General features: G+C 45.8%; 3 protein-coding genes across 4 annotated transcripts in view; 1 reads left to right on the forward strand and 2 right to left on the reverse strand.

Moving 5' to 3' along the window:
- Positions 1-7,369, forward strand: part of LOXL2 (lysyl oxidase like 2) — an 88,450-nt gene extending 81,081 nt beyond the window's left edge. For both annotated transcript variants that reach the window (XM_050939955.1, XM_050939956.1), the window contains 4 exons: positions 2,795-2,910; positions 4,234-4,370; positions 6,594-6,705; positions 7,230-7,369. In XM_050939955.1, the coding sequence (XP_050795912.1) occupies positions 2,795-2,910; positions 4,234-4,370; positions 6,594-6,705; positions 7,230-7,309 (445 nt within the window). In that variant the 3' untranslated portion in view covers positions 7,310-7,369. The remainder of the gene's footprint in view (positions 1-2,794; positions 2,911-4,233; positions 4,371-6,593; positions 6,706-7,229) is intronic.
- LOC127044853 (D(1) dopamine receptor-like) overlaps positions 1-27,411 on the reverse strand; it is a 65,585-nt gene that overhangs the window by 22,726 nt on the left and 15,448 nt on the right. The gene's annotated exons all lie outside the window — the stretch shown is intronic.
- On the reverse strand, positions 9,274-25,657 carry R3HCC1 (R3H domain and coiled-coil containing 1). Its single transcript, XM_050939753.1, has 9 exons — positions 25,645-25,657; positions 24,623-24,834; positions 23,535-23,662; positions 21,159-21,296; positions 16,375-17,596; positions 15,287-15,459; positions 13,992-14,062; positions 12,644-12,739; positions 9,274-10,024 (listed from the first exon to the last, which is right to left on the reverse strand). The coding sequence occupies exons 1-9, from the start codon at positions 25,655-25,657 to the stop codon at positions 9,876-9,878; spliced, it is 2,202 nt and encodes a 733-aa protein (XP_050795710.1). The 3' UTR covers positions 9,274-9,875.

Consider the following 27,411-nt stretch of genomic DNA (forward strand, 5'->3'; position numbering starts at 1 on the left):
ACCGATGATTATTCTCTGGGAATGGTTTTCCAACTAGTTACTCACGCACCTTATAGTAGCTCCATCTCGGTTGCATTTCCCTAGTTTGTTTATGAGAAGGTCATGCCAGACAGTATCAAAAGCCTTACTAAAATCAAGATACATCACATCTAATGCTTTTCCCCTGCCCCCATCCACAAGGCTTGTTACCTTGTCAGGGAAAGCTATTGGGTTGGTTTGACACAATTTGTTCTTGACAAATCCATGCTGACTGTTTTATGTATCACCTTCTTATCATCTAGGTGTTTACAAATTGCTTGCTTGATCATTTGCTCCATTATCTTTCTGGGTACAGAAGTTAAGCTGACTAGCCTGTAATTCCTCAGGCTGTCCTTATTACCTTTTTTATAGCTTGGCACTCTGCCCTTTTCCGGTCCTCTGGAATCTCACTCATCTTCAATGACTCTTTGAAGATAATTGCTGATATCTCCTCAGTCAGACTCCCAGAAACCTCAGCTCCCATTTCCTCTTCCCTGTGACGAGCTGGAGCCCTTCCTCCTGTATCTCCTTCCCATTTGACACCCTCAGTCAGCCAACGTGCTTTTAATGAACCAAGCTCCATCTTCTGGGCAGACTTTCATTAGAGTCAGGACATCTCCACCATGCTCCAGCTAGGTTGGAGGGGGCAGGGCCAGTTCCACAACTGCACAAACCAAGCTGAAAATAAACAGATCCTGCATGGCAGATCGAAAGGGAAACCAGCTTGAGGTTTACCAATAGAGGGAAGAAACCTGCATCCCTTTTGCTGCAGCTTTCAGCACCCTCCTGGGGGACAGGTTTCCACTGTCTGCCAAACCACAAGGGAGCATTTATAGGGAGGGATCAGTAGAGAGGCTTAGGCAGCACAATACCTTCCGAAGGGACTGTTCTATCCCTCTGACCCACTCCACCAGCTTCCAGATCCTTTGTGGTCCTATATATACTGGTTGCCTGCTCTGTTCCTCTCTGAGCCTTCAGAAGTTAGCCCTTTCGCAACGTGGCTATATTGTGAGAGTCCCTCTTCTTACAGAGAGACTAATACAATACTATGGCCCAACAGAACCCAAGCAATGAGAGCAGCTGTTCAAAAGGGACAAGGGTCTGTGTCATTTGGAAGTGAGGAGAGGCTCAGGAAGAGGCCGCAGGCCATCTGTGTGCTTGAAATTGGATTCTGTTTACATGGAGGAATATGAACTATATTCCTCTTGCACCCTTCCAGTCTGTAAACACTAATATAAACACCAGTTGGAAGGATGCAGACATTTTAGGAACTGAGTCAGACCCCAGGTTCTAAATTTTTTTGCAGCAGAGGCAGCCAAAATAGACTACTTCAAAATCAGTAGCTTGGCCACCACGGAATGCTTTTTTTCCTTTTCAGCCGTCTCAGTCCGGTACTGTAAGCCTCTGTTCAGCAGGCTTTTGACACAGAAGCAGGACAAAAATGGGGAAAAGCCACTTAATGTCCAGGTGAAGGGAAACTTAAGAACATCTGGCAGCGATTTCAGTGATGGCAATTTTGGAAGGGGCGGGGTGAAGAAAAATCCTCTTTTCCTATAGGAGAAAAATGCCCTTTGTTGCTTCTGTAACCACATTTCAGTTAAATGAATACATGCATAGCTTGGTGTTGCAAACATCTGACAGACAGTATCAGGTAGCACCATTTACTGAGAAGCCTGGATTTATTTTTACAGCCAGAAGGCTAGTTCTGCTTTCTGTTAAAGTCGAACCACTTTTTAAAAACTCTTCAGCAACATGTTTTGAATTAGGCTCTGTGCAATCGGCCCAATGCTGCAATCAGACTCTTGGGCACATCCCGAGTACTCCTGAAATCAGTGGGGCTTGGCACTGATCTGCTCGCAGGGATCAGATGGCAGGATTTGGGGCCTGTTTTGTTCAAGTGCTTATCACCATGGTATCTGAGAGCCTTATGTGGTAACTGTGCTAGCAACAACCATGTTCCAGCCACATCTCTACCACTGGTTCCAAGGAGAGGGGGACAAATACTGATCTCAGTTACATCAGTGTAACTAAACCCTGACTGAGAAAAGCCCATGCTTAACTTTAAGCATGTACTTAAGTCTATCCGTATTCAGCAAAGCACTTACGCACAAGTCTTACTGACTTCAGTTGGACTTAAGTACATACTTAAAGTTAAGCAACTTGGTTGAATCACTGGTTTGCATAACAGTGTTCCCTAACACGCACAAACTATCCTCACTGGTGGAACCATCCTGACTACGATGACATGTAGAGCTGGAATCTGTCTGACAGCAGCGCAGACAGGGCCAAGCTGATTCTGTTAGTGCCTGGTTAAAATAATGAAATGGACTGTGTATGAACCTAGCTTTCCTGTTTGAGGCAGAGTGAAATGAGCTAAAAACTAACTTTACCCCATTATGCTGTTCATTTCTGGCCAATAAATTAATGTTCTGTACCCTCTGAACTAAGGTTTCCATCTTTCTGAGATGCATTTATGGCCCCCATTACTCTGGTCTCTCCCTCTTTAATGCATTTATATTCACAACACCCTTGTGAGGTATGGCAGCATTCATCTCTGTTTTACAGGGAAGCTAAGGTACACAGCCTAAGTGACTTGCCCAAGGTCCTACAAGATGTCTGTGGCAGAGCAGGGAATTAAACCCAGATGTCCCAAGTCCTAGGTTAACGCCCTAACCACTGGACCATCCTTCCTCTCTAGGGATTATGCTATGCTTTTAAGATGGCAGTAAGTTAACAGCTATCCTAACTAAAGACTACATTTCTTTGTGTGTCTCAGACATTATCACAGTATGGAGGTTTTCACACACTATGATCTGCTGAACCTCAATGGTACCAAGGTGGCCGAAGGACACAAAGCCAGTTTCTGTTTGGAAGACACTGAATGTGAATCAGGTACCCTCGCTATATCCACGTAGTGTGGGAAGTTTGTGCAGGGGATGTATTGGTGTTCTCAGGATCCAAAGACACAGCCATGTCCCTTAGCAGGGAGGATCGCAAACTTGGTCATCCAAAAGCTGTGATTGTTCTTAAGGCTAAGGAAGCCAATGATTCCTAGTCTTTAAACCATGGAAAGAGTTGAAATCTATTGGTGCTTGCAGAAGGTTCCTAGGGCTATTACATTAAGAATGACAAGCTTCAAAAGTACTTAACTCATTGGGTGCAGGGCTGTTCGGAAAATCTGGCCTTACTTTTCTGACTCCAATGACACAAATACTTCCAAGCCACTGATCTGGGTGATCGGGTAGGAAAAACGTGTGAATTATATAGACTTGTCCCCAGCCCCTGCTACTTGTACCCACCCCTGTAGACTTCATAGCCTGGGGAATGTTACAGCTACAACATTTTGGATAAGACCTAAAGTCTCTTGATGGAGTTAAAAGACCCCCTGGCACTTTCTACATGAGAAGTGCTAATCTGCTGTCCTGGATAAATTCCAACTCATGTATTTACATTCTGTTTTCCCAGAACTCCTCCCTCTAATTTCAAAAGGACACAGAATTCTTTACTTCCTGTCATGTAGCATTGCACCCTGCTGTCTCAAATACTGCTGCATTCCACCCCAGAAGTGGCTGCATTTCAGGGAGCTTCCTAGCCATAGAGTTGGGTTGAGAGTTCAATCCTTGAGGGGGTCATTTGGGGATTGGTCCTGCTTTAAGCAGGGGGTTGGACTAGATGATCTCCTGAGGTCCCTTCCAACCCTAATAATCTATGATTCTATGATACTCATGTACAGTTCATACCCTGCTCTGGGATGGATGCACTATCCTAAGAGACAATATTCACCTTGGGAGCACTGTGCATCCACTCTTCTGTTCACAGAGGAACTGCCTGCCTTATAGGGTATGTCTTCGCTACCCGCCGTATCAGCGGGTAGCAATCGATTACTCGGGGATCGATATATCGCGTCTCATCTAGACACGATATATCGATCCCTGAACGCGCTTATATCAATTCTGTAACTCCACCAACCCAAATGGAGTTGCGGAATTAACAGGGGGAGCCGTGGACATCGATCCCGCGCCGTGAGGACGGTGAGTAATTCGATCTTAGATACTTCAACTTCAGCTACATTATTCACGTAGCTGAAGTTGCGTATCTAAGATCAATTTTCCCCCATATTGTAGACCAGCCCATAGTGAGGTTAGCAGAATACCCACCAAACCAGCTGGGATTGTTCTGACATGCACTATGTGTCCATACCTCTTTCCTCTGTAGATGTGGAGAAACAGTATGAATGTGCTAATTTTGGGGAACAAGGAATCACAGTGGGATGCTGGGATGTCTATCGTCATGATATTGACTGCCAATGGATCGACATTACTGATATTGCACCAGGAGATTACCTCTTCCAGGTACGTGGGGACTGGGATGTGGGCAATGGAGGTGGACACTTGTTTACTGGTATCTAGCAATAAATTGGTTACATACCTATCAATGTTAAGTGATTTTAAAAATAAGCTCAAGGTAGCATGGCCAGTCACAATAGACAGATCACGAAAAGAGGTCTAGGTTGGATATTAGAAAAAACTATTTCACTAGGAGGGTGGTGAAGCACTTGAATGGGTTACCTAGGGAAGTGGTGGAATCTCCTTCCTTAAAGGTTTTTAAGGCCCAGTTTGACAAAGCTCTGGCTGATGACCTCTTAAGGTCTCTTCCAACCCTAATCTGTGATCTGTGCCATATTTTGAATACTGTACAATTGTTCCAGCCTTCCTTCAGAAATGCTGTCAAGTACTTTTCGGACAAAGATTTAGGTGATTAAGTGTTTTACAAACCTGCATATAACCAGCATTGACTTTTTTTTTTTTAAAATGAGTGAAAAGAATTCTGATCATTCTCATGCACTGCTTTCAGCTCTAACATTACAGCATGGGAAGCCACCAATGCTACTTTCATTGCCCAAGTGGACTAAAATTCAAACAAACAGTGGAAAGGGTGAAAAATGTAAAACCTTTCATGTATGTGAGAGCAGAGAGAAGGTTTTGCCTTGACAGCTGTCCTATTAAATACTAATAACTCTCCCCTTTGCCTGTAAGCTTTGAGGCAGGTCCAGTGTCTTCAGCTGGGAGTGAGAAGCATGTAGCTCTTTGGGTGCGACCAGCATGCAATCAAATGTGAAAAATCATCTTCCACATGAAACTGTTTCATTGTGTCTAAGGAAATCTCTTGTGATGTAGCAAAGAATTTTAAAGGTTTTTACTAATACTGCTGGTCAGAAAATAAACTGAAAAGTAGTTTGGGGCTCCAAGGTTCTTCAGTAATACAAATAATTAATTAGAGCTGGTCAGACTATTTTAAAAAGCATGCATTTTTTTCCAGTCACATACCAGGACCCCACTGTGCCAGGTGCTGTACAGGGTGGATTTGATTTAAGTCACTAGTCAGGAAGAATATTTAATCATGGTTTTCTACATAAAAGTGCATTCTTGTTGGTTGTTCTAACCTTAATACATTTTCTTAGGGACAGATGTAGGTTTCATTTTTAGAAGGTATACACTATACATTTTTAAACAGTGATTTCGTTTGACAGCTATATCAGAAAATGAATGTTTGTTGCTTCTTTTACCAAAGGTACTTGAAGCAGATAATTCACCTCACCATGAATTCTGAAATATCTCCAATTCAACAGGTTAATCATTAGTATTTGGACAATTTTCTTGCCATGCTGTATTAGGAGGAGAACATCACCAGACAGACATTTTAAATTGTTTTACTTAACTAAAACAACACTAAGTATTCTGGATTTTTTTTCTTCAACAGCAAACATATAACATTAACAAAACAAGCATATGTCCCTCGTGTCTCACATTTATCTCCAGACTTCTACTCCCTGTCCACATCTATTCCACCCCCAATAATCTTCTATTCATTGAACTTTTAGAGAGGTAAGGGATTGACTCTGTGTACACAAATTTGCAGAAGAACAATAGGGTTGAAGTCTGTTATTTCTCACCTCTATCCCAATATAACACGAATTCGGATACAACGCAGTAAAGCAGTGCTCCGGGAGGGGGGGATCAAAGCATGTTCGATATAATGTGGTAAGATTTTTTGGCTCCCAAGGACAGCGTTGTATCAGGGTACAGGTGTATTAATTATTTATTTTAAATCATTTTGCTGTTAACAAGCATGTTATCTCTAGAGACAAATCCACAGTCTGAGAACTGCAAAACTAAGCATCTCTGCTGGTATCTTCTGGACTGAGCACTGAGTCCCATTGGGTGGGTAGATAGAAAGATTAACCTAAATAATCAAGACACAAGCCTGTGGAACCCCATAAGATTGGGTCCCAATCCATGAACTATTGGAACTCATTTACAAAACTTTTCTTAAACATTACGGAAATATATTGTCTCGTACTATCAAATTAGAATTTATAATCCCTATTCCATGATGATAGTTTTAATTAAGATACATCATAACTCATCAAGTCAGTTGTGTTTTTTTTAAAAATCATTGATTTTTGTCCCCCTGGTGCTGTACAAACAAAAGAAAGAGACCCTCTTCTTTGCCATTTACATTTCAGTGAACATCTTTCAATGGCTCTATGATGTTGTCTCTTTACCCTTTCCCAGATCGTCATTAATCCAAACTATGAAGTTGCAGAATCGGATTATTCGAACAATGTGATGAAGTGCAAGAGCCGGTATGACGGACAGCGCATCTGGATGTACAACTGCCATATAGGTGAGCAGAAGCACGTTGGAAGCTGAGCAGTTCAAAAAATAGTTATTGCTATGGCATATAGTGTGAGCTACAGGTTAGAGCCAGCAGCTGGGAGTCAAATTCTGGGTTCTGCTTCAGCCACTAACTTGCTGTGCCATATGAGGCAGGTCACTTACCAGCGGTTCCTATTTCCACACAGGTACAAAAGGTGACATTGGACTATCTCAGAAGGAAATTGTGGGACAATGTTCTTAAAGCGTTGGGTGAGGTGTACATCCAAGTGTTAGGTTTACTCTTCCCCTCCCTCTTTCAGGAGCGTATTAATAGAAGCCGAGCTATATGCTTGTCAAATTTTAATAGGATTAAATAGCCCAAAGGTAGGCAACTGCCCTTGATCCAAGTTCAGAACTGGCAGCTTAGAAACAGAGGTGTAATTTACTCAACTGATCTGGTATGTTGTGCATCTGCCTTTTGTGTCAGAGGCATAATTTACAGTCTCAAGGGGTACCTTGCTGACAGTACCTTGTTCTCTCTGCGTCTCACAGGTGACTCTTTAGGCCAAGAAATGGAACAGAAGTTTGATCACTTCAACGGACTCACAAATAATCAAGTGTCCAAGCGGTAGAGCTGCCGGCCTCCCACCCACTATTTAAGGAAGCAGGGATGCCTGTTTGCGACTTCCCTAACCACTGCACAGAAAAAGAAACCAAGTAAACAACCATGGACTTTTAAATTAGCATTGTAAGTTATTCTCAGCGATACCCTCCATACCCATTTCAGGTGCTCAGTACACTAGGAAACAGAATTCGCTTTGTAACTTCTCACTCCTAATATTCAGATGATTTGGGACCAGAGCTTAATTCCACTAGGCCCCCATGTCCCTGCAACTAGGGCTTCACATCCATCCAGCCTAACCTGTTCACTGAATACTCCTTCCCACCTTGTTCATCTGCACAGGTCCATGCTACAGTGAGCAGACCGCAGAGGTGGTGGTGGTTTCCTTTGGGTGAGGACAACCTACCTGTGTCCCTACTATTGACAGTGTTTAAACATACTTCCCTCTCAGCTGCCTTGCTCCTGTCTCAGCATCTTTACGCTTTGATTTGAGTCTGAACACACACCACTGATGCGAAAACGGACATTTGTGACATACCTTTTCTAAAGGTATTTAAATCCAACTCATTCTCAGTACTGCCATGAAAATACCCAATTTAGCACATAGCTAAGGAAAACTGGAGCAGCCTTCCTGAGAACAGGAAGGTGCAAAGTGTAATTTAATACTGTGACATAACTTCATTTCAGATGCTCTACTCACATCATGATCTTTAAAAGGAACATCTAACGCAGGACTAGTTTGCACTGTGGTAATTACCAGAACTCCACAAAGCTACAAGTCAATTTTACAATTTAGACCTGGGAAAGTTCCATTATTTAGTACACATCCTTGTGTTGGGAGACTAAACAGGATTTCTGTTGCACACAAAGCTGTTCTCCCAAATGATTTTATGTATGTCTATTTCCTTCCAACACCTTTAAGCTAGATATTACATCTGTGCCTTTTCTTTAAAGAATGAATATAGTTAATCATTGTAACATCAATATACTTTTACAAAGATAACTTATTGGCCTTCACTGTCAGGGATCTGGATCTTGCATTATGTCAGACCACCTGTGTAAGCAATTTTTTAAAAAAAATTACACTTTGGTAAATGCATAATGGTGCTAAGTGTGTTCCTCTGTTTGTTTGAGGACGCACATTGCTACATGTCTTCAGACACACACACCTACTTGAATAAAAATCGACTTTGCCCAGAAAAGAGTTTTCTATGCCATTTTTGTGTATGTTCCTTGACTGACCTGGAAGTTTAGTTCTTTCACCCCTCTCCATGTGGCTACGGCAAGGGATTGGGAGTCAGGACACCTGCCTTCTACTCCCACTCGCTTGCTTTGTGAGTCAGCAAACCAAGTAAAGGGACCTCAACAAACCTGAGCTGTAGTCAATTCTTAAATAACAGCATGGGCTGGTATTACATATGCTGCTGTCACCCTTTTTTGAGGCCTTAATCCCATGCCCTAGTTCTAAGAAAAGCTCCTCTCCCTTTCTGTTTGCTGAAAGATGCAAAGTAGAAAATCACTTTCTTAGTTATGCTAATGTTGTTAGGTGTGTAATAAGAGAAAACATTTCAGTCCAAAGTGTGATTGAAGCTGGATGTGTCCCTTTAACCTCATTTCTGCTCTAACCTACCTCACAGGGGTGTTGTGAGGTGTAAGGAATGCCTGCTAAGACCTTTGCTAATGCCTAGCAGAGGCTCTTCAAAGTATGTAGCTAATAAATACTAAGTTATTCCTCTCCGCTTAGAGAGAGGAATCTGGCAAACATTTTGCACCTACAGAAATCTGGAAAACTCCATTTTGTTCTGAGGAGGTGAGACTTTACTAAAGGCCTGAGCTCCTGTAGTGGGAGTCTTGCAGCATTCTCTCAGGATCAGGTGCTACAACTCTGAAGCAGATGTCAAGTTCTGGCTTTTGTCCCCTCTAATCAGGGGATAAGAACGCTCGCTTCTTGAAATATTGCACCATCACAAACCTGATGCTGCCACATGCATTTGCTGCTTATCAGTTTTGTGGTATATCTTTATTTTAAACAAACATCAGCTTTACAACTTCAGTAAACATTAAACAGCTATTGACTCCTGCAAATGTGTTGCTCTGTGTTTCTTGCTTACCATCAAGGCCAAAGGTCTTCGCTCCCACAACCTCCAATGTAGGGCAGCTCCTTCTAAAGGCTTGATACATTTTAAAAGAAGGTAGTGCTTAGATCAAGGAGGCTTTGCTGTTGTACCTATAACAGCCCATCAGTGGAGACTACCAATCATGCCACAGTGGCTATGAGCTGCTTTGGCAGGGTGTTGATAAACAGCTGCTGGGGAACAAGATAAGATGCTCTCCATAGTAAAGAGCTAGTTTACAGGGGCCTCTGTACCCTGGATTAGTGAGGCGTAATTTGAAAAACTAGATGGCCCATTCCCCAGAATGCAACAAGGGAGTTCAATAGCAACAACAGTAAACTTGTTCCCTTCACCCATTTTAAAAAAACTCCACAAAATGTCCTAATGGCAACTCACTGTTCTGCATGCAGTTCGCTATCCCACCCTAGCTCCTTCAAAGCTCGTCTTCGACTCTGAGTCGCTTTACTTTTCCAGCTCCAAGTTCTCGGGCTGGAGCATGTCACCACCTGAGACTCTCTGCTTTTTGTGCTGCAAACCCAGAGCCCTTGTCACCAGCCTTCTAGCCACTGCAGTGTCAGTCTGGGGTCTCTCTTTAGCCAGCTGAAGGAGCTCTAAACAAAACAGATGAGAAATCAGACAAAATGGAAGAGGGAGGAAGTCTCCCTAATTAAATCCTCTTATTTTAGGAACACGGTCCTGTAGCTAAACTACGTAACTGGGAGTCAGGAGCCCTGGGCTCTAGTTTCAGCTCTTCCACAGAGTCACCATGCAATTACAGGCAAGTCATTTCACCTCTCTTTCTCAACTACCCTACCTCACACCAGGGGACTTTACTGACCTGCCTCAATGGAATGCTGCGAGGCTAGTCTGTAATATGCATAGATTCATAGACAAAAGGCCAAGTATTCTATTCAAATGGTTTAAAACCTGGTCCCTGCTGCAGTGGTAGAAAACCTTCTGTGATTAAAATTCACAAACTACTTCAGAACCACTCCTGGCAAAATTTAGCAATTCAGATACCAAGAAAACTGATTTCACTTGACACTCACTCTGAAAGCCTAGCGCTAACCCCTCCGAACGTGGCAGAGTAGGAAAGCACACTGCTTCAACTCCTAAACATTTTTAAATAATTGTGTAGGTTTTAAAAGGGTTTTCTGAAGAGCCCATTTGCCAGGGGTTACCAGCAATCACTGCTGTTAACCACCAGCTGGCTTGTTAAAGCTTCAAAATGGCTTTTTAAAAAATAATTAAGTAATCCAACATTTTACCAAGTCCAAACCTGCCAGCTGAGTAAGTCTTCATTTAATATACAGTGGATTTGATACTAGTAGAGTTGATTAACTGTTTGCAAACTTGAAATTATCCAGTGAGCAATATGGCTTGGCCTGGGTTATTAAAAGATTGTTCACACAAAAACTGAAGGAGGCCCAACAGCAAGAGGGACAGAGGCTCATTGTCACCACCCACAGCTTGGAAAATCAATCACCAATATTCTTGACAAGGTTCTAAAGGGGGCACTGTCAGCTAATTTAAGTTTTGATAAAAACTTGTGGGTTTGTTTTTTTTAATTAAATACAATTTTGTCCAGGTTCAAACATTCCTGTGCAACCCAGATACCACACCCTTAGCCTAGTGCACAAGAATCAGGATGTGAAATAGACCAGTCCCTTCACCATACAAAGTGGGAAAAGTGAATTGGAGTCATTGAAAATTTCAGTTTCAATAATCTAGCAATACTAGTAACTCAGGAAGTGCTAAAAAAAAGCGAGTGTCCTTTTAAATCATTAATACTGAAATTTATTTTGACTGCACTATACTGTACAAGAAACAGTATAATTATATGTACAGTAAAATCTTTATTGCTACAAGATTCATGGCATTTTTCACTTACTGCAGCAAGCATAATTAATTACAGCATGATTTTAAAGTAATAAAATGAACTGAATGTTACTAACTATGAATGGCTAAGCTTAAACAATTTTATCTGAATCTGCTATTGAATAATAAAATTATGCCAACCACAAAGTACTAACTGCTATTGGTTTCATTTGGTGATATTTTTTAATTGTTTGAACTAATTAGTGTCGGGGGGAAAATGTACCATAAGTCTCTATTAACATCAATTAATATACACTCCAGATCCCCAACATCAGTAGTGGAAACAGATCTCAGTCTTGAATGCTATTTATGCTTTATACAACTGAAGCATGTGGCAGAGAAAACTAGTCCCAGATTCAGCAGAATCGGTGCTGAAGCTCCACTGAAAAGAATGGAATTTAAGCATGTGCTTAAAAGCAAGCAATCCCATCTATACTGTCGGAGCAGTCTTCCTTATTTTGAATCTTATTGTACCCCCAAAACTTTTGGCACCTCTCACTGAAGTCAGTGTGAATTGTGACTGTACCAGAGAGCAGAAGTGGCTCTTGTGTTACTGTACACACTGGCTCCTGTTGTGACTTACTGCTTTTCAAAAGGATATTTGCTAATAATGCATCAGCAGCAGGCTGTATTTAGCAGAAGACACATGAGGAACAATGTAGAAGTTACAGTATTTAACAGGCTGCGCACAAGATTTTCAAGCCTGGGTATCCACAGGGCCGGATTTTCGAGGGTGGGGATATCCCTGCAGCTCTCACTGAAATCAGAGCTGTATGTGGAACTTTGCAAATCAAGTCAGTTATTTAGGTGTCTAACTGTAGGCACCCAACTTTAAAAATTTTGGCCTATGCTAAAAAATGAAGATTTAGGATCTTCCTCTGCACGCTTTGTCCTCTTGTTACAAACACACAAGACTGCTACTTGATCATGCCACACCTTAAGGCAGCAGATGGCTTGAGGTGTGCCACAATAGTCAGAAAAGTGAGTTGGAACAAGACTGAGTTGGTGTGTTATTCCACCTCTGACGTGCTCCCCTTCACAGTCACTTTTCTAATCTACAGATCCAGCTGGATTGTTTCTGCCTCAGGCATCATAACTCAATCTTCCACGAGTAGAATTAAGGTCAACTGACAATTGATGATGCATGAGGCACAACAGAATTTAGCTCACCCTCCTGAACCAGAACAGCGCCAATAAAGCCACAAGGAGTAAACATCTGCTTTTAAAGCAGTAAAGGTCTTTAGTGTGGGTTTATTTTTAAATCCAGTATAATTAATAAGTTAGTCACAAATCACCCCTAGCAGCAGAAGATATGCAAAACAAGGAGCAAACACAAATCAAAGGTTTCTTACTTGGTCGTTGAAGTGCCTTGGTTTTAGACTGTCTTGTCCCCTGGATCAAGGATCGGATCTTTAGAGAAGGATAACTCTGTCCCAAGGCCTGAGATGCTTAAAAGAATAAAGATCACTACAGTCAACAAGCTGAATTTTTGTAACTATAGCAAAGTTCAGCGTACAGGTTGAGATCCTCAGCTGGTTTAAAGCAGCGTAACCACTGAAGTCAATGGAATGACACCATTTTATCTCAGCTGATGATCTGGCCCAAGATTTTTAGTGGGCCAGCAGAATTTAGTCAATTCACTCAGATGTTGAATCCTGCAGTCCTTGGGCCTGCAAACTCCCACTGGAATTTATAGCTGTTTTGTTCAGGATGGGTCAAGGATGATAGGATCAGGCCCCAAATATGAATGAAGGCTTTCTGAATAGATGCACAGCCAGACATGAACTGCTCTAAGGAACGTTATGAGCTGAAGCTCAGGGTGGAGGTCAGTTTGCCATTAGAGGTCAGGCATTTGACCTAGATGTCCCAAGCTATTAATGATGTCCATAGAGGGTCACACGTCCCCTTTGTTGTAGGCTTGCTAGAATTTTGTTCATTTTCGAGAATAAACTCAGTTGGCAGAACCGATTCCTTTCTAAAATGCAAAATGATTCACACACTAACTCCTTATACAGGGATTCCCAGCAGTTTGTTGATTACCCAAGCCAATCAAAAACCTGCTAAGCAGAGTTTCCCCAGAACACGTACTTAATAGAAGAGAACATCAACAATGCAGAATTAATTCTAGGTTCTTGTGTCAGAAGCTGAATGTCTGGTTTAAAGAAGTTTAAAATTTGGAAGAGGTGGCAGGGCAGGGAACTGGCATCAGTGTTTTGCAGCTGCTTATATTCAGTACTGGAATGACTTGCATGCACTGTCAGTGGTATCTTCCATGCCTCTCACAGAAGGTTGCTTCATTCAGGGATCAGGACACCTAACCGATGTGGGAGAAAGGCTTCCACTTCCATATGGCATGTGAGGGGGATGAGAAATTGCAGAACTCTCCCTGCCCACATAGGGAAATAGATTGCTTTTCAACTGCCACTGAGAATGTGGGATTTGGGATGAAACTGGCTTTAATCCTAAATATGATTTCCTTAGCAATACCACTCTATGGACCTGGCTCTTTCACATTCCATCTTACCAGAAGGAACAGGGCATCTTCTTTTTTAGTAACAGAAACCCCATGACGCTCACTGCAATTCAGCTTACAGGCCAAGCGGAATTTTAAGGCTCCACAGCTATTTACTGTACGACATTGTGAAGTCCCACCCACACCAGAGGTTACTAGCATCATAATAAAGAATGAAGTCACATTACCGGCTGCCAGACTGGAAAAGATACCCAGGGCATGAGTGTCATCGACCCACTGAATTTTGAAACCACTCTTGCTACAAAGAAAAAGGAGAGCAACACCATAAACAATCTGATGAATAGTGTCCATTAGTAATATCATACTTAGGAGTGATTTTCATCCATAGCTACCCGGTGCTTTACAAAGCATTATCTCCTTTTTATAGATGGAGGACGATAGAAGTAGAGGGGCTAAGTGGAACTTATTCAAGGCCACACAGTGACTTAATAGAAGAGGCGGGAACAGAATCCACGTATCCTGAACCCCACTCAAATGCCCGCCCCCCTGCCACCACCAGGGACTTGTTGCCCCCAGTGATTACACATTTCTTTAAAAGAAACAGTTTAATTTCAATCCCAGATTTAGGATTTGTCATGGAAAGCACTAAGCATTGTGTATCATTTGCACAATGATTCAGACAAACTGATTCTTCCAGTGTCAACAGGAAGTGCAAGTGTCAGAAAGGGGTACCCAAAAGGTGGTACAAAACCTAACGGGGGGGAGGGAGTTTTTAATCGCATGAAAGCCAGCCCAACAAAACGTTCTGGAAACTCAAATGCCGTTGCTGTGTGCTAGGGGCATGAGAATTGGAAAACCATCAGTTTTGTTTTAATGGCAGCGTTCAGCCCAATTCCGCTATCAGAGCTAAGTGCATAAGGTAACTGCAGAGGACAGCCTGTAAAAAGTAGCTTGTGTCTTTAGGAGTGTTACTATTAAGCTAAAGGGGCTCATACAGAACCTAACACCACACCATTATGTACATTAAGCGGGCGGTAGGAGAGGGGAAGAGCATGAATGCGTCTCCATCTGCAGATGCTAGATCAAACATTTTGGCAGAGTGGACACAGTGTATTAGAGGCGCACCGGTCACAGCTCTACAGTTAAGGGGATGAATTTTGTTCTAACACGATAATCAATGCACTCCTCAAGCAGCTTTCATTGGATCACTGCCTGCGTACTACACATTTACAAGATCAATCTTAGCAAAGTAAGGACCCAATCCTTACTGCATTTTCAGCAGAGAAGCCAAGGCCTGAATATACTTTAGGAGTTGAACTCAAATCAATGGGTATAATTTTACTCAGGAACTCAGATATTACAGTGACGAGAGCCATTTAAGAAAAGAGCCCAGTGGTCAGCACACTAGCCTAGAACTTGGGAGAACTGCTCACGTCATTCAAGCTACTGGCACCACTGACATCAAGCAACTGTCTCTAAGCGTGGCAAGCGGGAACTGCCCTGTTCTGAGGTAGGTACTTACTGGAACTCTGAAAATGCTTCCATCAGATGCTCCGTTTTCAGGGATGGCAAGAAATCGTAGATCTCTATAACATGTCCAAAATCTCCCTCATTGATCTGTGCATCCCCGTAGCTGGAATAATCGAACTGGATCTTCTCGATGCTAATGTCCTTTACAGTCAGATAAGTTGCAATCTGGGAGGAGAAGCGTGTTAGATGTAAAGGTGCACTTCGAACATTGCAGGAAAAGCCAATGAGCAAGGACATTTAGGGGTCTTTCAAAAATGCAATGTTCTATCAAGCACAAAGTATGCCTGCATATTTTACATAGATAGGTGCTAGGATGCGAGCCTGGGATGAGCCCTGAGTTAAATTCCCTGCTCTGCCACAGCCTTCCAGTGTGACCTTGGGCCGGTCACTTAGTCTCTCGGTGCCTCAGTTCCCCAAATGGACAATGGGGATAATAGCACTACCTTGCCTCATAGAATAAATACAATAAAGATCATGAGATGCTCCAATATGGAATGAGAGCCATGCAAGATACTTAGCACTGATCCCACCGGAAAGTGACATAACCAGTTTAGCCACCAGCTTTCCCCTAAACACTGCCCTGGAAAGACCCCTCTAGGGAAGAGAGGGGAGTTCAGCTCTCAGTGCCCATTCAGTCTTTGGCCTGTACTGTTCAACAGACCGAGTTAGCAGAAGAAGGGCTTTAAGATGGAGACCCCCTGGCTGCTAGGAAATGGATTGAGACCCACCTGTGTGTACCACACTGCCCGAGCCATCTACTCCCCAGTCATTTTACAGCCACAGTCTAGAGAATAATAGTTAGTCCTGCCTCGAGTGCAGGGGATTGGACTAGACTTCTCGAGGTCCCATCCAGTCCTAGGATTCTATACTTTTAAGTGGTTCAGTAAAAGCAAGCAGGAGCCATAACCAGAGGTCTGCCAGAGCCATGACAAAGAGGTGTCCCAGGGGCAACTCCTCTCCCTTTTAGAAGATGACAGGGCCTATTAAAATCACTGCCACATCTCTAATTCACAGTCCATCCGCTGGTCATTACTGTCACAAATCCAGTTTCTAAGGTAACATTCACATCAACACCTTTACCTCTTGCAAGAGTTCAGCACCACAGTCATCCTCTACGCTGCTCTGCTCATTCGCTGCAGGGTTTTCAGTGCCTCTATCCTCTGCAGACAACTCCAAGCCACACCACAGTCTGCCTGCCAGGACTGTACAGTCCTCATCCTGATCTTTTGGTAGCGATACCTTTTGGGCACGATCCAGTGCAGAGGTATCCGCACAGTGCTTATCCTGGTCTGCCAGTACAGATGATTTTTTACCATATTCCATTCCAGGGGCATCCATGCATCTTTGATTCTGGTTTTCTGGGAGACTTGGGTTTTGGCTACGCTCCAATACAATGGTGTCTGTACAGCCCTCATCCTGGTTTTCAAGTACTGAAGAGTTCTTGCTTTGTTCCAATATGGAGGCATCCACAGACTCCTTATTCTGGTCTTCTGGTAGGGATAGGTTTTTGCAGCACTCTGATAGAGTGGCATTCGTAGAGCCTTCATCCTGGTTTTCCAGGACCAGTAAGTTTTCACTACACTCCAATACACTGGCATCCATAGCGTCTTTATCTTGATCTTCTATTTGGTGCAGGTTTTTGCTACACTCCAATACAGTGGCATCTGTACTGCTGTTATCCTGGTCTTCATGTTGTGATAGGGTTTTGATACACTCCATTACAGGGGCATCTGAACAGCCTTTATCCCGGCCTTCTAATACGGATAGGTTCCTGGCACACTCCAACACAGACACATCTGAACAGTCCACTGGACACTTGTTACCTTTATCACCACCGATTTCACCCACAATATGTTCTTCATATGCCTCTTTAGGGCCCTGGACCTCAGGAAGTTCCTTGCCAGGGACTGGATCAAGATGACTTGCTGCCCTGCTGGAATTTGTAGTGGCCTCAAAGTTATCTAACTCCTCTAGGGTCCCATCAGTTGCACTTTCAATGCAGCTCCCTGTCTCTCGTACATCATCATCATCTAACTCAGCTCCATCTCCTGCCAGGCTTTCATTTCTCAACTCCTCCAGTTTTTCGCGCACTACTCTGGGAACATACAAAGCTTTATCCGGCTTCCTTCGGGGCTGTCGCCTCGCCCTGCCGATACCTCTGTTGATTCGAGAGCCATCGGCAGGCATCTCTGCGTGGCGCGGCCCTGTGGCTCTGCCTCCCCTGCTTCTTGACTGGAGTGGGCGGTGGGATCTCGCCATGTTGCTGCAGGAACTGTTCTGATCACCAGGCTCCTCAGGCAACCTAGCACCAAAACAGCAGGGAAATACATGATGTGCTGGGACATTTCAGGCTGCAGTCAAACTTCAGCAGGAGCAGCTTCCCCTCCCTCCTATTACAAGTCACTGTTATTGACAAGAGCAAGAGTATAACCACACACGCTGTTACCAAAGTACTGCACCCATGCGTCCTTCACAACAGCAGCAGCTGCCAGGGGCAGCTCCAGGCACCAGTGCACCAAGTGTGTGCCGGGGGCAGCAAGTTGCTGGGGGCGGCCTGCCAGTCGCTGTGAGGGTGGCAGTCAGGTGGCCTTCAGTGGCACACCTGCAGGAGGTCCCCCGGTACCGCAGCTTCGGTGGCAATTCGGCGGTGGGTACACCGAAGGCGCAGGACCAGCAGACCTCCCGCAGGCATACCGTCGAATCCGCATTACCAGTGGACCTCCCACAGGCATGCCACCGAAGGCCGCCTGACTGCCATGCTTGGGGTGGCAAAATACACAGAGCCTCCCCTGGCAGCAGCAGATCCAAACTGTGGCCCACAGATCACTTGCTGGTGATCTGTGCAGAGCTGGCTAAGTGGACACAAGAACAAATGGATATAAGCTTGACACTAGGAAGTTTAGACTTGAAATTAGATGGTTTCTAACCATTAGAGGAGTGAAGTTCTGGAACAGCCTTCCAAGGGGAGTAGTGGGGGCAAAAGACATATCTGGCTTCAAGACTAAGCTTGATAAGTTTATGGAGGGGATGGTATGATGGGGTAGCCTAATTTTGGCAATTGGTCTTTGAGTATCAGCAGGTAAGTATGCCCAGGGGTCTGTCATGGGATGGGATCTGAGTTACTACAGAGAATTCTTTCCTGGTGCTGGCTGGTGAGTCTTGCCCACATGCTCAGGGTTTAGTTGATCGCCATATTTGGGGTCAGGAAGGAATTTTCCTGCAGGGCAGATTGGCAGAGGCCCTGGAGGTTTTTCGCCTTCCTCTGCAGCATAGGGCACGGGTCACTTGCTGGAAGATTCTCTGCAGCTTGAGGTCTTCAAACCACAATCTGAGGACTTCAATAACTCAGACATAGGTTAGGGGTTTGTTATAGAAGTGGATGGGTGAGATTGTGTGGCCTTCGTTGTGCAGGAGGTCAGACTAGATGATCTTAAAGTCTGAGAGTCACTAGAGCACTGGCTCCACACCCTCCTCTCCAGCTGCTTCCACCAGGGTCTAGGCTCTTCATTGCAGGGGAACCTGGAGGCCTGTAAAAGCAGCTGCATAAGAGGACGAGCCATTTTAGCAGGCTGTGCTACATAGGAGGAGGAAACCGAGAGGAACGTCCAAGGAAGGTGAAGAGAAAGGAAAGCAGCTACTGGGCAGTATGTCCAGGACACAGTGGGAAAAAAGGCCAAGTGTTAAGCTGCATACACAGGGAGGAGGGAACCAAGCATGTGCATTAGCACATGAGAAGGGGACCAGGTGGCAGAGAAGCCTGAGGAGCAACAGTTGAGATGGGGAGACAAGAAGCTATTAATTCAGAAAACCGGCTATGCCAGGGGTGGGCAAACTTTTTGGCCTGAGGGCCACATCTGGGTATAGAAATTGTATAGAGGGCCATGAATGTTCATGAAATTGGGGGCTGGGGTGTGGGAGGGGGTGCGGGCTCTGGGTGGGGCCAGAAATGAGGAGTTCAGGGTGTGGGAGGGGACTCCGGGCTGGGGCAGGGGGTTGGGGTGTGGGCTCTGGGATGCAGGGGGTTATTTCAGGCTACGACCGAGGAGTTCAGAGGGTGGGATGGGGATCGGGGTGCAGGCTCTGGGTGGGGCTTAACTCAAGCAGCTCCTGGAAGCAGCAGCATGTCCCCACTCTGGCTCCTATGTGGAGGTGCGAGCAGGCAGCTCTGCATGCTACCCTGTCCGCAGGTACTGCCCCTGCAGCTCCCATTGGCCATGGTTGCTGGCCAAAGGGAGCTGCAGGGGCAGCGCTTGAGACAGGTGCAGTGTGCAGAGCCCGTGGCTGCCCCTCCACATAGGACCCAGAGGCGGGACATGCTGCTGCTTCCAGGAGATGCAAGCCCCAGATCCTGGTCCTCAGCAGGAGCTCCTGGGCCAGAATAAAACATCTGAAGAGCCAGATGCGGCCCCTGGGCTGTAGTTTGCCCACCCCTAGGCTATGCTCTGCATTCATCGCTTGACGCGCCACCCAACTGATCATCACCAAAAATTGTTCATGAAGCGAGGGACAGAGTAAACTGCTGGGCTCTAATTCCTGATGGAAAAAAAATTCTCCATCTCCTCCTATTCACTGGGGACAATACAATAATAGCGGTTTCAGACACACACCCTGGTGGGATAAAGGGGAAACCCACCCACTTACATTTGTCCCAACATTTAATTTCTGACGAATCCCCAACAGGAATTTTCAACAATTTTTTTTAAAAAGGGGCCAAGGAAAACAATTGTTTTTAACAACAAACATTCATCTCCTGCAGGGTCTGTGGCCCAGACATTGCAGCACTAAGCAGCTTCCCTCCTCAATCTAGAATTCCATCTGTCCACCTAAAAGTGACATCGCAACCACTCCAGCCTGAATCCAGGCTGATCGCCGGACTAACGCTGAAAGAGACACAGTCAACTCACTTTTGACTCAGAATTTTTAAAAAAGAGCTTCTACAGAATCTAAGTCTGACAGATATGTTGAAATGCCCCATGCTGTTGTTTTCGGTTGTAACAGGAACTTTTGTTTTTAAACACATGCAAACGTCCCTCTGGAGGTTTTGCAACCCAAACATTGCAGCAGTGGGTATCTGAAAACAAAAATGACTGTGCACAAACGTGAAAGTGACTCTGCTGATTCTTCACAGAGAGAAATGCCAAGGAAAAAAAAAACAACGTGACCAAACAGCGTAAGTTACTGACTGACAAATTCAGTTTTTTAATTCTCTCACTTTTAATCTTAAAGTGCTCATAACAAATAGGTATTTAATACATATGACTTTTAAGCGGACAACGTCCCTTTAGCTGGGGCACCACAAGGTTAAGGACCTTGTCCAAGATCACAGAGGAAAAGAATGACAGATGCCCGACTCTAACTCTAACCACTAGAAACACTCCCTTACAGATCTAGGTACAGAACCCAGGCCTCCTGATGCCCTGTCCTCTGCTCCAACTAGAGCAAACTCCTTCGCCTTACACATCTGAATAGAATTAACTGCATTACAAAAGCAGGATAAAGCTGTTAACTTTTTGCCCATATTCAGTACAACTAGGCAGTCTGGCGATTGTCATGGAGTCACTTTGACAAGCTTGGATTGCACACACCCTACGTATTGCTTGAACCTCAAGGGGTGAAATTACCCACAGCTGTAATTCAGGCCTATTGCGTGAATTAAGGATGGATCGTTTTGTTGCTCAGGTATGTGACTGGCAGTCAGGACTCCTGGGTTCTATTTGTAACTAACTCACCGTGTGACCTTTGCACTCAACCACTCACTGCCTTTTTCTGTATCTGCAGAATAAAACAGGGATCAAGCCATCCTCACGGGGTGCAGTGAGCGTCAGTGCCTTGTAGTGCACAGTAAGGGAGAAGTGCTGTTGTACCTTATGACTGAGTGACATATAACAGTCCTCCTCTTCCATCCTTCCCCAACAGAAAAGCTGCTTAACAAATCAACATTGTCCACGGTCCTGTGGATCAGGTACCTGAGGCGGCTGGACAAGGGGGGGAATAAGAGAACTCTGAAAAGGGAAAACAGACAGGGCATCATCAGCTTGGAGTGGGCAGGGAAGGGGAAGCAGACACTGCAAGTCCCCATTAGTGACCCCAAGTCACCCCTGGAATAGGGTCCTAATTCCATTCCCAGTGGCCAGCAAGCCACATTCCAAAAGTCAACTGGCCCCCTAGCTGGGAGCAACAGCAGAGGGACTAGAAAGTGAACAGTTTGTAGTGCCTGACGTACCCTCTCACTCCTCCAGAACACGACTCGGTTGGGTTAGACTGCTCTGCTGTTGCCAACTGTTTTATCTATCTAGGTACGTTTATGCCCTCTCCGTCACTGTAATGATGTGACTTGCCAACACCCCTGCCAGGCAGCGCAGTGTTTTACCCTGGGTTGCAGGTAGGGAGCGGAGGCCCAGGGAGATGAAGGGACTTGCCCAAGGTCACTCAGGACAGAGTCTGGAACAGAACCAGGTTTCCCAAGTTCCAGGCCAGTGCTTTCACCACAAGATTATCCTTCTGCCTTTATCTGTTCCATGGACAAACAAAAGGGCATCAAGGTGGAGGCCTCTCAATCACCTTTCACTAGCGCTAAATTCACCTTTATTATGTATATCTTCAGAAACTGGAGGTCAGAAAAAAGATATTCTGTTTCACGCTGCATGGCATTTATACACACACTAAAATCAGATCTAGTTTCACTCCCAGGTACCTTGCAACTGGACTTTAATATCCTCCTCCATCTAAAACACTGTGATAAGTATCCAATTCAAACAACTGGAGTCCAAGCAAGTCTACCTGGAACACAGCATTCCTCTCTCCCATCTAGTCCCTACTCTGTGACAGAAGCTCGTCTGAATCTTCTCATCTACGCACAAGCAGACAGGCAAAACATACTTCTGGAGCTCAGCCAGGCCAAGGGGTTTGTGTTCATCATGCCCCACAATCGTTTTCTGCTGGGACAGAGAACACTGTGCCCAGGAAGGCCTAGCAGGTAGGGGCTGATGAAGAACTATTTGATTTTAAATTATTGGTAATAACCCACCCAGCGGGGACGTCAAGTGAACAAGGTTGGGAAATGGCTGGTGCAGAAGCTGCCAGCATCCAGGATAATTCCACCCAGGGAAGAATAATAGTTAGAGATGGGCCCATGGCAAAAAAAACCCAGGTACAAAATCCCTGCACTTTGGGGAAGTGCAGATCCAGCTCAAACTTTGTAACTGACCCCTCTTGTTTTAATGGCCCAAACCATAACCCAGTTCTGAATGATCTAGGACAGTGGTTTTCAGTGGTACCAGATGACAGAACAAGGAGCAATGGTCTCAAGTTGCAGTGGGGGAGGTTTAGGTTGGATATTAGGAAACATTTTTTCACTAGGAGAGTGGTGAAGCACTGGAATGGGTTATCTAGGGAGGTGGTGGAATCTCCTTCCTTAGGTTTTTACGGTCAGGCTTGACAAAGCCCTGACTGGGATGATTTAGTTAGGTATTGGTCCTGCTTTGAGCAGAGGGTTGGACTAGATACCTCCTGAGGTCCCTTTCAACCCTGATATTCTATGATTCTATGACTACTGTACCCCTTTCAGGAGTCTGATTTGTCTTATATACCCCAAGTTTCACCTCACTTAAAAACTACTTGCTTACAAAATCCGACACAAAAATACAATTGTGTCCCAGCCACACCATTACTGAAAAATTGCTGACTTTCTCATTTGTACCATTTAATTATAAAATAAATCAACTGGAATATAAATATTGTACTTCCATTTCAGTGTATAGCATACTGAGCAGTATAAACAAGTCATTATTTATACGGAATTTTAGTTTGTACTGACTTCGCTAGGGCTTTTTCTGCAGCCTGCTGTAAAACTAGGCAGATATCTAGATGAGTCAATGTACTTCCTGGAAGACTCTGCATACCCCCAGGGGTATGCTTACTTCTGGTTGAGAATCACTGGTCTAGGACATGGGATCTGGCTCCAAATGTTGCAGCTCAGCCCCCTACCCCCCCCCCCCCATCTCTAATAAAATCTTTCATCCTGTAGGGCCCATCTGAAGTTACAGACATACGGCAGCAAAGAATTGCAGCCACCCCTGGGTGGAACACACAGCCACCCAATGGCTCAAAGCACCCTGCATGACAGTGAGAAAAGGGGACCACAAACATCTTATTATTCACATGGGGTAAAAAGGGCCCAGGTTTTGTGGCCCTTATCTGAAAGCTCCTGCAATGTAAACGGCACAACATAAGCCACCTACTTCTCATGCTGGTTTTGGAGCAGAAAATGGTCCAGTTCTTCAGCGACCTTGCACACAAAGTCATTCTCACTGGGGGAAAGGAAGACGCCATCCAAGCAATGAAGCGCCAGGGTGACAGTGGGGGTGGCCTGATGGAGGACGGGATGCTGAGGAAGAGGGTGACAAAAGGCAGCAGGGGAGGGAAGGGGAGAGAGACACATAAATGCTTTAGCTCCTTTGTGCTACTGAGGTCTACAGTGGTTTGGCACTTCAGATAGAGGCCACATGGCAGAGACCACACCCTCCACCCAACCTCTTATTGCATCCTGTACAGACATCAGCAAGGCCCAAAGCAAATTCCCCACCTTCCAGGATCCACTGCAGCCCCCACCCCCAGCAAGACCCCCAGCAACCCTCCTGCCTTTCCAGCAACCCCTTCCCCCCCACCAGGACCCACAGTGACCCTCCCACCTCTCCAGCAATTCCCCCACCACGACCCCACACCCAGCAGGACCCCCAACAATCCCCCCAACTCCTCCCCAGCAGGACCCACAGCAACCCCCCCTCCTCCCCAGCACTCACTCCTAGCAGGACCCACAGCAACCCCACCACACACCACATCCATCCCCAGCAGGACCTAAAGCAAATCTCTCCCCCACACCTCTCCAGCATCCACCACCCTACCCACAGCAACTCCTGCCATGCCTCCCAGGCATGCACCCCCTCACCTGGACCCCCAGCAACCCCACCCCACCTCCTCAGCAGGACCCTTAGCAACCCCCCCTTCTCCCCAGCATCCACCCCAGCACGACCCCCAGCAACCCCCCTTCCTCCCCAGCATCCACCCCCAGCACGACCCACAACACCCCCCCTTCCCCTCAGCATCCACCCACAGCAACCCCCGCTTCCCCCCAGCACGACCCACAGAAACCCCCCCCCCCTTCCCCAGGCGGACCCACACCAACCACCCCCCCACCCCAGCAACCTGCGCTGGGGGCGCAAGACCAGCAACCGAGGGTCGGCCCCGGTGCTCGGATGGATGGAGGCAGCCGGAGCGGAGGAAGCGGGGGGACGGGGCCGGCCTGCAGGGCGCAGCGGGCCGCACTCACCAGCAGGCCGGGGACCAGCAACAACTGCACCGCGCGGCGTCTGAGCCCCGCTTCCCGGCCACGGCTTCGCCTCCGCCTGCGCCGCCCCGCGGTCCGGGGGAAACACGGCGGGCCGGGCTCGCTGCAGGGCCGGGCGGTGGGCGGGGACTGACTTGTGCCTGCCCCGCCTGCAGCAGCCGTGGAGCGGGTCCTCTGCCCCGGGGTCTGTTGTGCTTGGGGAGCGCAGGGTGCAGAAACGCTCCCTAGCCATTTGCATGAAGGGTTATTGCTTGGGATTACCGGGGGCCCTGTGCTCGGTGCTGTACACACTGAACAAAGGGGTGGCTCCTTCCCCTGGAAGAGCTGACAGGCTGCAAGGCAAACACAGCAAGGGCCACAACTACGCCCCTATAGTGTGGACGCTCACTACAGCAACAGAAGGGAAAGGGATTCCCATCGGAAATTCATCCCAGGAGTCGGCAGCCTTTCAGAAGTGTGGTGCCAAGTTGTCATTTACTCACTCGAATTTAAGGTTTCGCGTGCCAGTAATACATTGTAACGTTTTTAGGTCTCTTTCCATAAGTCTGTAATACGTAACTAAACTATTGTTGTATGTAAAGTAAATAAAGTTTTTAAAATGTTTAAGAAGCTTCATTTAAAATTAAATTAAAATGCAGAGCCCCCCAGACCGGTGGCCAGGACCCAGGCAGCGTGAGTGCCACTGAAAATCAGCTCACGTGCCGCCTTTGGCATGCATGTCATAGGTTGCCTACTCCTGCCCTATCCCCACAAGACACGGAAGCTAGGTCTACCGATGAATTCTTCCATCCACCTAGCTGCGTCTACAGGTAGGTCAACCTAATGGCAGCATGCAAGGGGTGAAATTTTTCACAGGCCTGCGTGCTAGCCCTAGGTCGACCTAAGCATTAGGTGTAGACCATGCCTACTTCCAGGCAACAGATGGGTACAGACGGACGGGGGAATACAAGGAACCAGTGCTGACCAATGGCCTCTGCTCAACAACAATGTAACCGTTGTCCTACCTTTTGTCGGCATCACAGCAAAGACGACGTGTAAGGAGGACAATGAGGTAAGTTCACGGAGGATAGGTGGATACTGTGTCCTAATCCTTGCTCTCACCCTTTACACTTGGCCCTCCCACATCAAACCATTCTAAAGAGCGCTGCACAGCGAGATAGAAGCCTTATAGATTTGGGGATGGGGCCTGGAGTCCCCTCTCTTCCCTAGCCCTCCCAGTCCCACCCCAAAAGGTGCCTTCCTATAACACACCAGCTTCCAGATGCACAGCAGCATTCAGGGGAAGTGTTGTCCTGCAGCTTCCATTTTAAAATTTGGACCCCAGTCCTGTGAACTCCAACAGTAACCATTACCCCATAAGAGACATCCCACCCAGGCAACGGAACAACTCGCCAAGTAAGGGTTTGCAGGACTGGGCCCTTAGCAGTGCTTATTTTGTAATGAAAGATGGGCTGGGGCTCAAGCAATTGGATGGCAGGACTCAAGCCATTTTTTTTACTTTAATAACGGATGCAGCAAGCCCAGAGGTGCCAGGGCTATGAACTGCCCAACCCAGAGGTGCTGGGGCTCAGCCCTGGCAAGCCTGGGCACAAATTAAGCACTGATCCTTAGGCCCAAATCCACAAAGGGACCCCTTAGGGTGGGGCTGCACATAAAAACTAGATCAACCTAGCTCTGACACTCATGCCCTGAATGCTGTAGTTAGGCTGGAGGAAGTATGTATGCTACAGCTGCAGCACTGCCGGTGTACCCGTTCTATCATTGACATAGCTTAAGTCTCCAATCCTGCAAAGACTTAAGGACACTCCAGACACATGAATAATCTCAGTGCACTTAATACGATGACACACTTGCCTAAAATTACTTGCATGCACAACTGGGCCTTAATTTGTTCCAGCACTTTGTAAGGTTTTAGATTATCCTACTGTCATGGGCCCAGATGATCCATATCACAGCTGCCAATTCCAATATTTTGGTACATTACTCCAGTTCCAAGTACTACAGTCTCCTTTACGCTTAGATCTTAACACCACTTCTCAAAATATGGTTGGTCAGTATAAGTCATTACAGGCTTGGTCCAGCGACCTTGGCACAAAAAGCAAGAATGTGCTAATAAAGCTTGCGGATGACACAAAGCTGGGAGGTATTGCTAACACGGAGAAGGACCGGGATATCATACAGGAAGATCTGGATGACCTTGTAAACTGGAGTAATAGTAATAGGATGAAATTTAACAGTGAAAAGTGCAAGGTCATGCACTTAGGGATTAATAATAAGAATTTTAGATGTACATTGGGGACGCATCAGTTGGAAGCAACAGAGGAGGAGAAGGACCTTGGGGTATTGGTTGATCACAGGATGACTATGAGCCGCCAATGTGATATGGCCGTTAAAAAAGCTAATGTGGTTTTAGGATGCATCAGGCGAGGTATTTCCAGCAAAGATAAGGAGGTGTTAGTACTGTTATATAAGGCACTGGTGAGACCCCACCTGGAATACTGTGTGCAGTTCTGGTCTCCCATGTTTAAAAAGAATGAATTCAAACTGGAACAGGTTCAGAGACGGGCTACTAGGATGATCCGAGGAATGGAAAACCTGTCATATGAAAGGAGACTCAAAGAGCTTGGCTTGTTTAGTCTAGCCAAAAGAAAGCTGAGGGGGGATATGCTTGCTCTTTATAAATATATCAGAGGTATTAATATTAGGGAGGGAGAGGAATTATTTAAGCTTAGTACCAATGTAGATACAAGAACAAATGGGTATAAACTGGA

This window comes from Gopherus flavomarginatus, chromosome 2 (genome assembly GCF_025201925.1).
Source record: "Gopherus flavomarginatus isolate rGopFla2 chromosome 2, rGopFla2.mat.asm, whole genome shotgun sequence".
NCBI lineage: Eukaryota > Metazoa > Chordata > Testudines > Testudinidae > Gopherus > Gopherus flavomarginatus.

Coding starts and splice junctions, on each gene's coding strand:
- R3HCC1 (XM_050939753.1), bottom strand. Junction 14,063..15,286: donor GAAGCATTTTCAGAGTTCCA/GTAAGTACCTAC, acceptor TTTTCTTTGTAG/CAAGAGTGGTTTCAAAATTC. Junction 12,740..13,991: donor CTTTTCCAGTCTGGCAGCCG/GTAATGTGACTT, acceptor TATTCTTTTAAG/CATCTCAGGCCTTGGGACAG.